The 15102-nt window shown below is 59.3% G+C and overlaps 5 protein-coding genes across 5 annotated transcripts; 2 read left to right on the top strand and 3 right to left on the bottom strand.

The window, feature by feature from the left end:
* Positions 1-753: 753 nt before the first annotated feature.
* On the bottom strand, positions 754-3913 carry J3D65DRAFT_667980 (fungal-specific transcription factor domain-containing protein; the record flags this gene model as incomplete). Its single annotated transcript, XM_066803073.1, has 4 exons — positions 754-2506; positions 2556-3397; positions 3488-3593; positions 3645-3913. 4 exons carry the CDS (start codon positions 3911-3913, stop codon positions 754-756), a joined length of 2970 nt encoding a protein of 989 aa, XP_066655466.1.
* A 1394-nt stretch (positions 3914-5307) lies between these two features.
* J3D65DRAFT_645991 (phosphopantothenate-cysteine ligase) lies at positions 5308-6582 on the top strand (the record flags this gene model as incomplete). Its single annotated transcript, XM_066802248.1, has 3 exons — positions 5308-6239; positions 6276-6384; positions 6469-6582. The coding sequence occupies 3 exons, from the start codon at positions 5308-5310 to the stop codon at positions 6580-6582; spliced, it is 1155 nt and encodes a 384-aa protein (XP_066655465.1).
* Positions 6583-6795: 213 nt separating this feature from the next.
* Positions 6796-7726, bottom strand: J3D65DRAFT_376117 (uncharacterized protein). The gene has a single exon (XM_066795738.1). The coding sequence runs from the start codon at positions 7556-7558 to the stop codon at positions 7010-7012; it is 549 nt and encodes a 182-aa protein (XP_066655464.1). The 5' UTR covers positions 7559-7726; the 3' UTR covers positions 6796-7009.
* Positions 7727-8866: 1140 nt separating this feature from the next.
* Positions 8867-10644, bottom strand: J3D65DRAFT_645990 (uncharacterized protein; the record flags this gene model as incomplete). Its single annotated transcript, XM_066802247.1, has 2 exons — positions 8867-9988; positions 10042-10644. 2 exons carry the CDS (start codon positions 10642-10644, stop codon positions 8867-8869), a joined length of 1725 nt encoding a protein of 574 aa, XP_066655463.1.
* Positions 10645-13345: 2701 nt separating this feature from the next.
* J3D65DRAFT_376167 (uncharacterized protein) lies at positions 13346-14590 on the top strand. Its single transcript, XM_066795739.1, has one exon. The coding sequence runs from the start codon at positions 13604-13606 to the stop codon at positions 14255-14257; it is 654 nt and encodes a 217-aa protein (XP_066655462.1). The 5' UTR covers positions 13346-13603; the 3' UTR covers positions 14258-14590.
* Positions 14591-15102: the final 512 nt, after the last annotated feature.

The following is a 15102-nucleotide window of genomic DNA, read 5'->3' as shown; positions in this document are numbered from 1 at the left end:
TTTGACAAGTCAATTGCGTTGCGTTGACATAATTGCTTAGTTTTTTATGCCGTCCGGGAGTGATTGAATATTTCCCCAAAAACCCACAACCCCTGAAAAACACCACCTGCTACTCTTACTCCTAACAGAGACCTCTACTTGAGCTTGCCTCCTTGATATATACACATTCAATAATGACACAACGATGTAAGACAGGCGTCAATCCGATTAAAATTCAACCACGGCCGCTACTATGCTAAGTTGACGCACTTAATCCAAAAAGGATATTGGGTTAACAAAGGAGAGAGGATACACGTTGTGGTAAACTGAATCAACACATCCCCGCCAGTTTTCCAGTCAATCCAACGTCAAAATCGGCCGTGATGTTACGCCTAATCCTACACTAGCACATGAAGCCTCTACCTACTCCTATTGCTCTTACTCCCAAGAGGAACCCCTCTATGTAAGGAAGTCATCGTGCAAACGGCCATTTCAGACGTAGCTACAGCCAGGCCTGCCTGCAGCTCAACACCAAAAAAGAAAGACCCCAACTAAGTAGCCCGTCAATTTTCGCCGATCAATCCGACCAGTCGGAACACTGGGTTGTATTGGGTTGACGGATTCTGAATTCATGGCCACCCTGAAATGCAATGATGGCCTTGAAAACAGCGATGATGGCGAGGAGTAATCAGCCAACCATCAAATTCCCATCTCCTTCTTCACTTCCTCACCCACATCCACACTGCTTTTCTCCAACCACAACTACGGCCCAATTCAATTACGGTATCTCTGTTGCTGCCCATCCAGAGGGTCGCGCGTGCGCCCCATGCCCTGCGTGTGCTCCTCCAACGCCACATTAGCCGTCTCATAGCCGTCGGTCATCGAGGACGAGGCGTCGTAGTGATAATCCAAGTCCACCTGGTCGGAAAAGGCATTATAGGGGAGCTGGTCGGTGTGAGTCATGTGCTGCTGCTGTTGTTGTTGTCCCTGCGGCGGCCATCCATCGAGATCCTGCGCAAACGCCGCCATCGCCATTCCCTGTCCGGAGACAACGTGCACGGCTGCTCCGTACTGTTGGTGATGGGGGTGCTCAGATGGTAGAGCACCGGCGCTGTCCATCGTTTGCTGCTGCTGTCGCCGCTGCTGCTGCTGCGCCAACAGCGGTCCGCTAGCCAAATTCGAAAAGGGGTTGAATTGGTCATGCGAGGTCTGCCACATGAGATTGCTCCACGTCGGGTCTGGATTAGTCTCCCACGGCTCGCCGGGCCCGGCGCCAAAGGAGCTCGTTGTCGCGCCAGGGGGAAAGTTGGTAGTGTTGCTCAATGGAGCGCGGCCCAAGTGAGGGCGCTGCCCACCCATGTGGTGCGCTTGCATCGCTTGATTCAGTGACACGCCGTAGTTGTCGCGATGGAACTGTCCAAAGTAGTCGGCCGATTCTGCTGCCATGAAAAAGTCCGGAGTCTGGCTCTGCCACGGCGACGGCCGGGACGTTCCAAGCGGCGACGCGCCTCCAGGACGTGACGACGGCTGCTTGGAAAAGACTTTCCTGGCAAAGGCCTGGATCTGGTCGTCTTTGTACGACGCAAAGCCCTTGAACTGCTCGCGAATCTGCTTGCACGCCCCGCGGGCAGTGGCGTTGCCCATGTCTGCCATCTTCTCCATCCACCGAATGAGCTTGTACAGCACGGGCAGGATCGCGTCGCGGTTGGCCTTGTGTTCCGACATGTGGTACATTCCAAAGGCGAGCTCCAGCATACAGACGGTGATGGCTTGCATGAGATGGTGGACGATGCACCACCATGGCCCGTTGCAGTACAGCCATAGCACATTGGGTTCCGCGTCGTTTGGGAGCAGGTTGGCCATGCTTCTGGCTGCCCTGATGCACTCGCGCGACCTCTCATCATTGACCGCCTTCGAACGCTCCCCAGTATTTCGGATGCGCAGGTCGATGCGACATAGACATGGACGATTGAGCAGAATCTTGGTGCCGTAGAAGGAGAAACCGAGAAGCGTGCGCTCGCGAGTCGGCGGCGCCGAGCCATGGCCAAACTTGAATTGAAGCGGCAGGTTCAGATACCACTGGTCAATCTCCTCGCTGAACCCGGTGATGGAGTTGCGGGCCGCTTCCCAGGATGCAGTCACGGTTTCGGCAGAGTACAAAGTGACAATGACTCTTTGAGCAATCAAACCAAGCAATACGTGGTGACGAAAGCAAATGGTCATGGAGGCGTCTTTGTTTTCTGTGACAACATCCCTCTTTACCCTTCCATCAAGATTCATTCTATCCAAAGCCGGCGACACGTTATCTTCATCGAGCGGGGCGGGAACGGGGACGGAGGCGAAGAGGTGGTTGATGGCTGGCGGGCGCCCGGTGATTTCACAGAGGACGTGGTCAAGCCGGTGGAGGGACCACCACACGCGGACTCGCTTTTCTTTTTGCGCATGCGGGATCGAAGGCGTCTCGGTTCGTAGGTGCATACCAAGTGCGACGGCGTGGCGACAAGCAGAGCCAATCATGATCCATGCTCTGTACCAAGGTCAGGAACAATGACGCGACAACTTTGGGGAAAGAGTACCGGCTTACCTGGCCAATGGCCAAGTAGTAAAACGAAATCAGGGCAAGCACCTGGATGCCCTGAAGGTCGGGGTGCTCTAGCAGAGTCTCCCCGTTGAACCCAAGATGCCGCGCACGCGTGTAGTATATGAGGTGGTCCCGTTCGTCACTCCTCCAAGGCGCCTCGCTGAGGTGTGAAAATCTGGCTCCGACGGCAAAGACGAGATTCAAAATGGCACGCCACTTGGCCGGCAGGCTCTCGGGATTGCGCGAGACCAAATACATTCTGAACTGGCCCATAAAGTCGGGCTTGCTCAGCGCCGGAAACATGCCCTGAACGTTTTCCATGTAGCACTCGCAAATGTTGGTTGCCATCTCGGCAGTCGGGAGTTCATCCTTGTCGACGTTGGACAGCAGCAAGACGTCTTCTTGGTCGACATGGTAGTTGTAGTCCGAAACCTTGTCTCGAGGGCCGTTGTCGGGCGCATGACGACGTCTGGTCGCATTCAGACGGTCCAGCTCCGCCCGCTCAGTGTCTCCCGCCATGCCAAAGACTGATTGGCCGTCACAGTCATCCCTGATATGCGAATTCTGCACGTGTGCGAGGCTCTGAGCCCAAGCAACGTCGGATACTTTGCCAACGAAGCCGGTGGCGCGTGCCTGTTCATCCTGCGTCAGGTCTTCGCCAACGAGGTCGACGGACCTCTGAGAACCCACATCGGCAGACATCGCGGCGTCTGGGTTCCCAGTCCGTTCAACGCCGGGTGAGTGTGAGCGCGGACGCTTGTTGCTGGCAGTGGCGCCAACTGCGAGGAAGCGTTTCTGCGAGGCCGTCGAGGCCAGGGAAAGAGCATCATCCGGGACCTGAGTAGCAACTGGTTAGTGCTGCTTCGAACACCTTGTCGTAGAATCTGACGAGTCCCCACCGATTTCTGCAGCGGGGCAACACTCTACCTCTGACTCGAGCGTCAATATCCTCGAGCGAATGTCTGCAGGTAGATGGACGGTTGCAGAGATGTCACGGATGAGCTGCAGCATGCGGTCACCGCGCTCTAGGCCCCTGGGAGCGTCAGCCTCGATGGAGGCCAGGTTATGGGCATCTCCCTCTCACTTTTTGTGACGCTCTCGCTTTCCGTCGTTGTAGACGCAAGAGATTTGGAGCTGGTCACAGTGGTCACACGTCGGCTGCCGCCCGCTGCATTTGATCTTTCGCGAGCGGCACTCAGCGCATGCCTTGGCGGTCCGCTTCTTGTCGGTCGCGATAGGGGGCGTGTGGATGCGGTGACGCAAAGGGGGTATTGCGACTTTGGCAGCCGTGGTGTTGGTTGATGGCGGACCCATGTTTAGAGACGACGGGCTCTCATTGCTAACTTGGCTCATGCTGGCGGGCCGGGGAGGTCGGATGGTGGTGCTAGGTCGAGGTGAAGGAGGTCGGCCAGACTCTCGAAAAAGTCTTCACTGCCGGATGGTGACTGTCTGGCGTCGCGGTCGAAGAGTCGGATAGCCGCCCTGCTCAGGAGGGTACTGTGAGTTGCTTCTCTGGATCGTCGCATTCTGCCATCTCACCTTTTGCATGCCAGCGGCCAGGCGAGACCGATCCAGGTCGACGGTCAGTGAGATGGAAGTTGTTGGCCGGGGGCCGGTCAACCTCCAGGCCGATGGTGAGGTTGACTGCGGTGGAAGAGACGACCTGGCATCAGGGCCGTCCGGGCAGAGTCTGCAGAAGGCAGGCAAGCCCTGAAGAACAACAACATGGAGATGTGGATCTGGGTGCTCACGTGGTGCCACGGGGATCAAACACTGTAGCAAAGAATTCCCGCCGCCATTGGGCAAAAGAGTCGGGACAAATGCAAGTCATCGAGAGCAATCAGATGTTCGGACCTGCTGTGGGATATGCGAGCTGTAAGAGGAGGCTCAGGTTGGTGGCACGGGGACGCGGGCGGTGCTCCGGACTGGGCTTGGAGCGGCCATGGCTGAGATGCCGCGACAAAGAACAACGAACTGGATGGCATTCTAAAAGATGGTCGTTTGCATGAAGCATAGGAAGCTGCATGTGGCGAAAGAGTTGCCGTTTGTGTGTTATGCTGTTGGAAACATTGGAGGGCTTTCTCGCCCGGACCCAGATCCGATCTGCCAGACGGGACGGTTTAGTTTGCCACATCACATGACCGGGACCTCAACACCATTGCAGGCAATCACCCTTCTTCATCATGTTGCACATTTACTGCATCAAGAGTTTTTCATCACTGTGTTCTGTCAGCCAAGACTCTTTCCGTTGTGGAAACTGACCGCTGGTAGCAGCAGACCAAGTGCAATTGAAGCCACCCCTACACTCACTCAACGGCCATCTACGATCGAATCGAAAGCTTGGTTCTTCCAACCGCAAATCACCGTGAACCATTTTGGAGCATTCCGTCGCAGCCGAGCTCCCATCGCTCAATCCTGCGAATTAAGCTCGGGCTGCAACGGACAGCATGCAAACGAATGACAGCCAGCCCATCCACCCTCAGTCGTTTGCGAAGGAAGCGAATGCATCGTGAAACTTCCAACAACACCATCCACGTCGTCTCGGGAATGCATTCCGTCCTATCAAATGCCTTCCATTTCCCGGGCCCGGCCGCTGCCCGTTTAGCGTCTAAACCCCGGCCCGGTCGCATTGCCGACACGACTCCACCGGCCGGTTCCCACCAGGGCACCCAGCCACGACCCAGCCCGCCAGCATTGAGACAACAACAACGACGCCAAAACTCAAGCAAACGCGAGCAACAGAAAGAATGGAGCAGCCAACGCCCTCGCCCACCCCGGCGGCCGCAGAGTCGCAGTACTTCAGCAGCAACCCGCCGCCCGCCAACCTATCAAACCACCTCACGCTCGCGCGCGCCTTTGTCGAGCGCCACGCCGCCGAAGGACGGCGCGTCGCGTTGGTGACGTCGGGCGGCACGACGGTGCCGCTGGAGGAGCAGACGGTGCGCTTCATCGACAACTTCAGCGCCGGCACGCGGGGCGCGACGTCGGCCGAGTACTTCCTGTCGCAAGGGTACGCGGTGATTTACCTGCACCGGCAGTTCAGCCTGCTGCCGTACAGCCGGCACTACAGCCACGACAAGCGGTCGTTTCTGGACTTCATGGCCGAGGATCCCGCGACGGGGACGGTCGTCGTCGACGCCGTGCACCAGGCCAAGATGCTGCGCGTGCTGCGGCAGTACAGCGAGGTCAAGCGCGCCAACACGCTGCTCATCCTCAGCTTCGTCAGCATCACCGACTACCTATGGGAGCTGCGCGAGGTGGCCAAGCTGATGCGCCCGCTGGGTGCCAACGCGCTGTTCTACCTCGCGGCCGCCGTGTCCGACTTCTTCGTCCCCAAGGACCGCATGGTCGAGCACAAGATCCAGTCGGCCGAGGAGTTTTCGCAATCGCAATCCACCGCGTCGTCGTCGTCCAACGGCCCGTCCAAGCCGCCGCCCGCCGCCCGCACGCAGGGCAAGTCGCTCATCATCGACCTGGAGCCGGTCCCCAAGTTCCTGAAGCAGCTCGTCGACGGCTGGGCGCCCGACGCCATGATCGTGTCGTTCAAGCTCGAGACGGATCCCGCCATGCTGGTGCGCAAGGCCGTGTACGCGCTGCGCCGCTACCACCACCACCTCGTCATCGGCAACCTGCTGAGCACGCGCAAATGGGAGGTGGTGTTTGTGAGCGCCGAGGAGGAGCAGGACCACGCTGCAAAGGACGACGCGCGCACCAGGGAGAAGTGGATTCGTGTCCCGCGCAGCCGGCGCGCGCGCAGCGCGTCGGGGATCGAGTCGCTGGTTGGCAAGGCGGCGTGGCGGGCGAGCGAAAGCGAGCGTCAGAGTGTGAGCCAGAGCCAAAACGGCCAACAAACACCCGCAGACGTCTACATGGACTCGGCATCGCAGCAACAGCTAGTTGAGGAGAAGAGCGCAGACGGCGGCGTCGGCGAGCCGTCGGTCGAGATCGAGAGTCTGATCGTGCCCGAGATAGCGAGTATGCACGGGCGGTTGATCGAGAGGGCACTTGCGAGGGGGGCGTGAGAGATGGAGAGAAAGGCGAAGAAGAGAGAGGAGAGGACGAGAAGGAGCAGAAAGGTGAGTGGTTTGATGAAGGCCGCGCTGTGGCGGTGCCATGCAGTGAGTGCTGTGGTCAGAAAAAAAGAGAAAGAGCATAGGCAATTTGACATGATGCAGACGAACGCAGTACAACAAAGAAGACCATCAGGACACCTACCTACACACCTAGACGCCTTCTGCGTGCAGCAGCAGCCAAATCAAAAGCAAAAAAGATGAATGAGTCTTTCGTCCGTGTTCAGGCGTCTCCCAGCACAAGCGCGCCCATTCCCACCACCCACCTCATCTTTAGATGCCGTCTCCATGGATGCCAGCCTCGCTCACGCGTCCAACGTCTAGTCCGTCATCCGTGATGCTACATCCCCGCCATGTCTCCTCTTTCTCGCTGTCCGCGCTAGCGCAAGCACCAGCAGAAGTCCTCGCTGCACGCGTGCATGCTGCATGAAACGTAAACACGCACGTGTCTCCAGGAAAAGAGGGAGAGGAGGAAGAGGGAGCAGGAAGGTGAGTGAATTGATGATTGATGGCGGCGCTGTGCTGTGGCCAGCAAGGAAGAGAGTAAAGGCAGTTTGACATGCTGCAGGCAAACGGAGACGCAAGGCAGAAAAACTACACACCGAACTGGGTACCCACAAGTCTTCTGCGCAGCATCAAGGCACCTAGCCGCAGCAAAGACAACGATGAATGAAGCAAAAGCCAACAACACAGCGCAGCAGTCTCCCTTCCTTCCTTTGGTCCGCTCCGTCATCTTCCAGCGTCTTCTGACAGCATTGCGACTACCAACACCAACACCACCACCACCACCGTCTTTCCGTCTACATGGATGCCTCTCTTCCGCCACCACAATGCCCAGTCTGCCTGCCTGTCGTCTCCATGCTACCTTACATGCCCGCCTTTTCCTCTTGTAGCGCCTCAGAAGCAAGTGCCTACCGCGCGTGTGCATGCATGCATGCTCGCGTGCATGACATGAGACTAAAACACCAAAACGCGCACGTGTCTCAATAGTCACAACCTGTACAGTAGGTACCTACCTTAGCTACATCTATCCTACCTATCCAGGCACCTCACTCACCTCATGTGACCAAGCGCCCGCCGCCTCTCCGCGTCCTCCGTCTCCCCTCCTGTCCCTCTCCCCGATTGCATCCTCTCACCCGCCCGTCAGTCTCCGACGCCTGCACCTGCACCTGCACCTGCACCTCCGCCAATCTCAAACAAGAACGTCCAGTCCAGTCCACCAGTCAAGCCAAGTATTCTGCCTCCCAACCCCCGGTGACTACGGACTACCTACCGCGGACGTCCTGAGCGGCCGTCGGGCTCCAGGACATGTGCGTGCAGCAGCTGCAGGCCGCGTCAATGCAGGTGCGGCGGCATCTCCACTCCACTCCACTCCACTCCACTCCACGCAGCAACCGACAAAGTAGGCGCGCCAAGGGCATACACGTCTGGCTCCCTGCCTTCAGCATCATATGCACAAGCAAGACAGGGAACGAACGGCGGCGGAGGAAGTGCGGGAGAGTAGTAGTAAGAGACAATGTATGTATACTCATGCGAGCGCCAGAGAGGAGAGCATGAGACGATATGAGATGAGATGAGATGGGTTGGAGTTTGCTCAGGCGCGTGCCTTGCGCGCCATGCGTGATGTGATGACGTGAGTGGGATGGGGATGAAAGGGAACAGAAGGAAAGCTCTTTTGCCAAGAGACCCGTGTAAAGGGCTTTGCAGTGAACTTCATCAACAGCGCTCACTCACTCACTCACACAACAGATGCCAGAGCATTTGACGAATTTTTGATATTTCTTCATGTAGTAGTAGTAGTAGTGATTGCACTTTTTCTCTCCTTCCGTCTCCACCCATCTACCCCTCATCTCCTCTCCCTCTCCTCTCTCACTCTCTCACTCACTATCCAAACAACCTCCCCATTTTCCTATCCAATCGTCCTAGCCAGCCCAGTACACTGTACTTCAATCCATTCGTTCGTCCCATCATTCAAAAACTTGACAAAAAAGAGACACGAGGATGAAAAAAAACGAAGAAGAAAAAACACCCATCCGCCATTAAACACCCAGTACGGTATGCGATGCGATGCGATGCGATGCGCCCATGCCAGCAAACAAAAGGAGGAGGATATCCAAAAAGGAGACAAGAAACAACAATGCGAGTAGAGAGAAACATTACTTCGACGCTCTTCCTTCCATCCCTCAGGGTCGGGACTGAGAGAAGAAAAGGTCGTGGTAGCGGCGGTGACTCCGGTCTAGACCGCACGCTCCACGTCCTTCGGCTCGGGCAGCGCCTCCTCCTGGTGGATGCTGCGGCCGCGCACGCCGCCCGCGGCCTCGGGGTCCTTCTGGATACCGCGGCCGCCGGAGTTGAGGTACAGGTTGTCGGTGTTGGGGGCGCCATCTTGACGGAGCGACGCGCCGTCCCACTTGGCGCTGGTGATGGGGTTGACGTGCAGCACGTACATGGTGTCGATCTCCTCGAGCGAGCGATCCTTGCTCTCGATCATGAAGAAGTAGACGATGAAGAAGAGGGCCAGGCAGCAGCCGCCAAACACCAGGCCGTATAGGTAGTCGATGGCGTCCGTGATGTACGGCGAGAAGAACGAGATCAGGAAGTTGAAGAGCCAGTTGCTGGCCGTGGCGAGCGCCATGCAGATGGCGCGGTAGCGGGCCGGGTACAGCTCGCCGACAATCGCCCACACCATGGGGCCCCACGTCGTGGCGAAGGCGCAGATGAAGAGGCAGGTGAAGACAATCATGACGGAGCCGGCGGCCTGCTTGTTGGAGCCGTTGCCCTCGGTCAGGATGAAGTGGCCAACGAACGAGTAGATCATGAAGCACATGAAGGCCCAGGCGGCACCGGCCATGAGCGACTTGCGGCGGCCGCAGTTCTCGACGATCCACAGGCCGGCAATGGTGGCGACGACGTTGACGGTGCCGAGGATGATGGACGTGACGAACGAGTCCTTGAGACCCGTCTGGGCGAAGATGGTCGTGCCGTAGTAGAAGAAGAAGTTGGCGCCCGTGAGCTGCTGGCCGGCCTGCAGGACCATGCCGAGCAGAGTGCGGTACAGCATGCGAGGGCCGGTGAAGATTTCGTACCACGGGTGCTCGCCACCGGCACGCTCGGCCTGCAGCTTCTCCTCGATGTCTTCAATCTCTTGGTTGATGAGGGGGGCGTCTGGGGCACAGCCGTTCAGGCGGGCCATTTGGATGCGGGCCTCGTCGATGCGGCCGACACGGTATGCCCAGCGAGGGGACTCGGGCATGAACAGAATGGTGCTACCAAGCAGAATGGCCCAGAGGCAGGAGAGACCGTTGGGGATGCGCCACTGAGCGCTGTTGGAGTAGTCCCTGTGGGTTCCGTAGTTGACCTGAAGGGTTGGTTAGCAGTGGCCAGGCAGGGACGGCAAGTTCCGCAACTTACCATGTAGGCGGTCCAGATGCCAAGCGTGATGAAAAGCTGGTACGACGACACAACGGCACCACGGATGCGCCTTGGAATCGACTCGGACTGGTACATGGGAACGCAGGTGGAGAGCGAGCCAATACCAAAACCAGCGACGAGACGGCCAATGGCGAACTGGTACCACTTGGTGGACGAGGTGATTTCGATGATGACGCCGACAATGTAGAAAAAGGCCCAGAAGGAGATGGAGTACTTGCGGCCAATGCGGTCGGCCATGGGAGCAGAGATCAAGCAACCGAGCAGAGTACCGATGCAGAGCAGACCGACAATGGTGCCCTGGCGGGCGTTGCTAAAGGCGCCGTCTTGACCGAAGCGGGCAATGAAGTCGGTTTCTTGCATGAAGCCAGAGATTTGACCGGACTCGTAGCCAAACATGAAGCCACCGACCGAGGCAATGGCACCAAGCAGGACGGAGATGAAGGGGACCTTGCCGTAGCCCTTGGCCGGGGCCTCACGCGAGGGGTTTCTGGTGGGGGAGTCATTGGGGGTGGTGGCCTCGGAGTTGTGCTTTTCGGGGTCGACGTCGTGAGACGCGTCCTCTTTCTTGCTGAAGAAGCCCATGGTGAAGGTGTGGTGGGTGTCGAGTGGGGAGGGGACTGAGGGATGGTGGGCAGCCGGGGAAGGGAGAGGGTTTTATAGCGGGAAGATGGGGGAGAATGATGTCGTTCGACGGCGCCGGGGCGTGCAGACGGACGGGGTGGACGTCTCCAGATGCCGGGCCTCCAGCCGGCTCCATGGGCATGGGCATGGGCATGGGCATGGCGTGTCGGTGGGGGATGCTACATGGGCAGCGAGGGCGAGAGCGAGGGCGAGGGCGAGGACGAGGGCGAGCGAGGGCCAGGGCCAGGAGAGGACAGACCAGGGCCAGGGCCAGGCAAGAGCGGCGGCAGAAGAATGGTTGAGACCCACTCCTCGAGCGACGGGCATGTCAGCCGAGAAAGCGCCCACGAGCCCCGAGACCTCACCACTTGCGCCCACCACCCTTGTACTTGTTGTCGGTCGGTCGGGCGGGCGGGCGATAGCGCAATGAGCTACGGCTGCTAGGCGCGGGATGCGGGAGAGCGACGTTGGATTGTTTGGGTGGTTGTGAAGATGGTCGTTGGAGCTACCGGCGGCGGCGCGCTTGGCTGACGCTCCCGTGATGGCCGTGCGCAGCACTATCGACGACGACCAGGACAACGCATCAAGCAGTCTCGTGCACTCTGCCTTTTCCATGTCGCTGTAGGGCTGAGTAGTTGACGATGACCTGAGTGATGGTGTGGGCGACGACGAGGGTCGTGATTGACTCGTCCCGTCGGACCCGTCGCTGCAAACGCCGGCAGCAAAGTTTGGAACTAGGTAGAGGTGAGTGCTGAGAGCAGAGCAGAGCAGAACAGAGGCTCTTCCAGAAAGGGCAGCCGGGGGCGACACGGACAGGGAGGGAGGGAGGGAGCTTGGCGAGGGCAGGCTGGCACAGCAGCTGGGGTCACCACCGCAAGACGACGCAGAAAGGGCCGACAGCGAGGTCCGTCAGCTCAAGTCGACGGCGTACCTGTGCTGGGCTGGGCTGCGCGCAAAACAAGGCGGATTGTTGGTCCTCGTTGCGGTCGCTGGTTGATGACTTCTCGTCGTCGTCGTCGTCGTCGTTGGATGCGGTCGGTCGGCGGCCGTTGGGCCAAAACCCGGGCCAAGCAGCGCCGCGAAGACCAAGGCGAGCGCCACACGCCACAATGCCATCAGCGGCTGAAGTGAAGACACTGCAGTCCTCAATCCATCACCAGACTGGCAGACAAATTTTCTCGGCCACCCTGACCGCTTCCGCCGCCGCCCCCAATCCAATCCGACTCTTCGAGAAGCTCACACCACGTATCGCCATGATGCTCCTGCACCAGCATGCCTGCGCTGCACTGCACTGCGCTGCAACCGCCCTCCCACAGACCGACGGACCTTTCCCCATGTCTGTGCCAGGCCCGGCCCGACAGGACACCTGCTCGCCTCACCACACTACCACCACGACCATCTCGAATTGTTGCCCAGGAGCCTCGAAACCTGCTGCAGAAATTTCAAGTCGTCTGCCCACTCGTCGCCGCAAGGCCCAGCGCGAAAATGGTCGAGGCCTGCTGTCGCTGCGATGCTGGTGGCCCTGGTTGTGGAGGTGCCAGGCCCCACACGACTGCAGCGCCGGTCCACGGAGGAATGGCGGAGAGAGGCCTGCGAAAAGTGGAGGTCGGGTCGCAAAAAAAAAAGGGGGGGGGGGGGGGGGGGGGGAGAGGTCACCGCTGCACTCCAGGTTCACTCCAGACTTCTCCTCCTTCTCCAGACACCCCGAGGGCAGGCTCCATCTCTCGCCCCCGACATTGCGATACCCCATCCATCACATCACATCGCTCTCGCTCGCTTCCACGCTGACCACCCACCCCCATCTCTTGTTGCTTCGCCCACCATTGTGATAAGTGACTTTTGCTCCGACTCGTCCGACCTTCCTCTGCTGTTCGTGTTTGCCGTGGTTCCGTTGGTTGCGCTCCCGGAATGCCTCGCGTCCGTCCGTCCGTCCGTCCACGCCCAACTCCCGAAGCTTCCCCATCAATGCCATGCCATGCCACCCACCACCACCCCTTGTGACCTCTCGACGCCGCTTCCTTTTCTCCCTCTTTTCGGCTTGCTCCGCCCATGAGCGCAATTTGCCCCGGGGGCCACGTCCGGTCTGGCCTCGCCCTCGCACACGTCGTCTCCCCAGCTTTCCCAAATCCCCGCGCCCTTCGGACAAAAGTGATACGAGTCTTCCGACCATGAGCCCACGCGCACGTCACGCGCCAGCCGGAAACTGGTTACCGTGGCGCCCGCACGTCGCAAACAGAGTAGGTATGCCCTGCGGTAGGTACCGTCGACGGCCGTGGCGGCCTGGCCTGGCCTGGCTGGTGGCACTGGGTGCAGCAAATTTTTTTTCAGTGGCCGTGACATGTCCGTCGTCGGCACCTCGCCCGCACCACCACCAAGCGCGAAGCTGTTCCCGACACCTGGCATTCCCGTTGGGGTAACCGGCGACGCGAACAAGCGCGGTGCATTCCCCCATGCGGCAATCCAACGTCGCTTCGGATTTGCTCCTTTGGTCGGCGCCTTGGCACGCGGGGTGCCTGGGCCCGATGCCTTGACGCCTGTGTGGCCCTTTTTTTTCGAATTCGTTGGTCATCGACGCCCCGGCACACCGTTTTGCTCGTCCGCTGCGCCGGGTTCCGCCGACTGCAACTCTGCTGCCATGGTGTGAGGCCTGCAGTACCAGCGCACCGCTCGGGCCGATGACGTCTCGAGGGACCGTCTTGGCTGCCCGGCGGAGGTCAGCTGCGGAGCTTGCGGTCCCCGGCCGGGGAAATTGTGGAAATGAGGCTGCCGGAGATGAGGCCATGGAAACGAGGAGGAGCTGGATGACGATGCTGACAATGCCGCTGATGGAGTCTGTGAGGTCAGCCGCGACAAATCAAGGAAGCACATCCAAACAAAAGTCGCGAGGTTGCCGGACTGGGCGACGCGTGATGAAGAGTCGATGGTGATGGGGAGGATTGACTGCTGCTCTGTGGACCACGGCGGGCAACAACGTTTCTTCTCCTCCACCGCATCCACGCTGGCGGTGTGCATCGCGTATCGCGTCCATCGCTGGCGTTGGTACGTCATGAGAGGGGCCGCCAGGTCACTGACGTCCGTTGGCTCGGAGGTTTTTGGGCTCCAGTTTCCTCGAATGATTGCCGTCCTGGTTCCCCAGCTCTTTTCCTTGCTGCAAGACCCCGGCAGGCGACGTCTGCTCGGATTCCTGTTTGCTGGCCTCGCTGCGTCCAACCTCGACCCGTCGACGGTGGTCAAGCATCATGGCGCTTTGGTTGTCGTCGTCATCGTCCTCATCCTGTCTCTCTTGCTGCTCGCGACGACGAGTCTCGATGCAGCTGGCATGCGTCGTGAGGGTGGTTCAGTGTGTCCATGGCCGAGTGGATGGCGCTATACCGCATTGATTAGGCGAGGTTCCCAAACGGGTCAATGGATGGGGAAGAGAGCGCGAGAGGGTGAGGACCACGACGGCCCCAGAAGCAGAAGGGCTGCTATATACATACCTGGTCGAGTGCAGTCGTCAAGGAATGACGTGCAGCATCCAGGCAGACGGGAGCGAGGTCAGGTCAGCTGCATGTTGGCCACCCACGGCACCTGAACAGAGCGCAGAAGCAAGCAGGGAGTCGAGTCGAGCGAGGAGACGGGGCCAACGGCAGGGGAGCACATTGTGTTATATAAGAGCGACAGGACATAGGCGGCGGTGAGAGGGCCGTCAGGTCGATGGAGGAATGCTGGGCTTGGTGTGCGGGTGTGTGTGTGTGATGGGGTGGCCTAGCGCGTCGTGGGGTAAGGTCCGTAGGTGCCATGGGGCCCCTCAAACGAACTCTATTCCCTGCAGCCAGACGCCAACGGGGGAACACCACACCGAGCCGCACTGCTGCATCTCCATCACCAACCTGGAACACCAAGCTGCTGCCCAGCTGACGACCCAGCCAGCCCCGTGGACTCGCCCTGTTGTTATACTTCGTCGCTGCTTCGGTCGGCTGCACTACCGTAACCGGTAATCCACCAGCTCCGCCAACACCAACTTTCTCTTCCTCTTCCGCCTCTCTGTTTGTCTTCTCAACAGCACGCCAGCCACGGCACCCATTGCTCCGTCGGCCATCCCCCTTTCTACCCACACGATTCAGCCTGAATGTCTGCGCGCAGCGCCTCCCGGCCTAGACCCCAGCCGCGCGGTGCCTTTCTCCAGGCTGAAAGGCGCCGCAAAAAGCGCCACACGGCGCCGCGGACCCTGACTGCCAACGGGGGGGTAACGCGCGGATGGGGGCTTTTTCGAGTCTCCTACCTGCCTGCCGACTCGGAGACCATTTCCCAGGCGGCCATCGGCAATGGTTGAAGCAACCTCGCCTCGCCTCGACTCGTCTGGTGGATGGCCACTTCACTTTGCCGCCGTGGTTTGTTGCGCGTGTCTGTTCTCTGTCGGTGCCGCGCGTTGCTTGC

The sequence above is a fragment of the Phyllosticta citribraziliensis genome (assembly GCF_038025025.1).
Source record: "Phyllosticta citribraziliensis strain CPC 17464 chromosome Unknown J3D65scaffold_6, whole genome shotgun sequence".
Classification (NCBI taxonomy): Eukaryota; Fungi; Ascomycota; class Dothideomycetes; order Botryosphaeriales; family Phyllostictaceae; genus Phyllosticta; species Phyllosticta citribraziliensis.
This window is presented reverse-complemented; position numbering and strand designations above follow the sequence as displayed.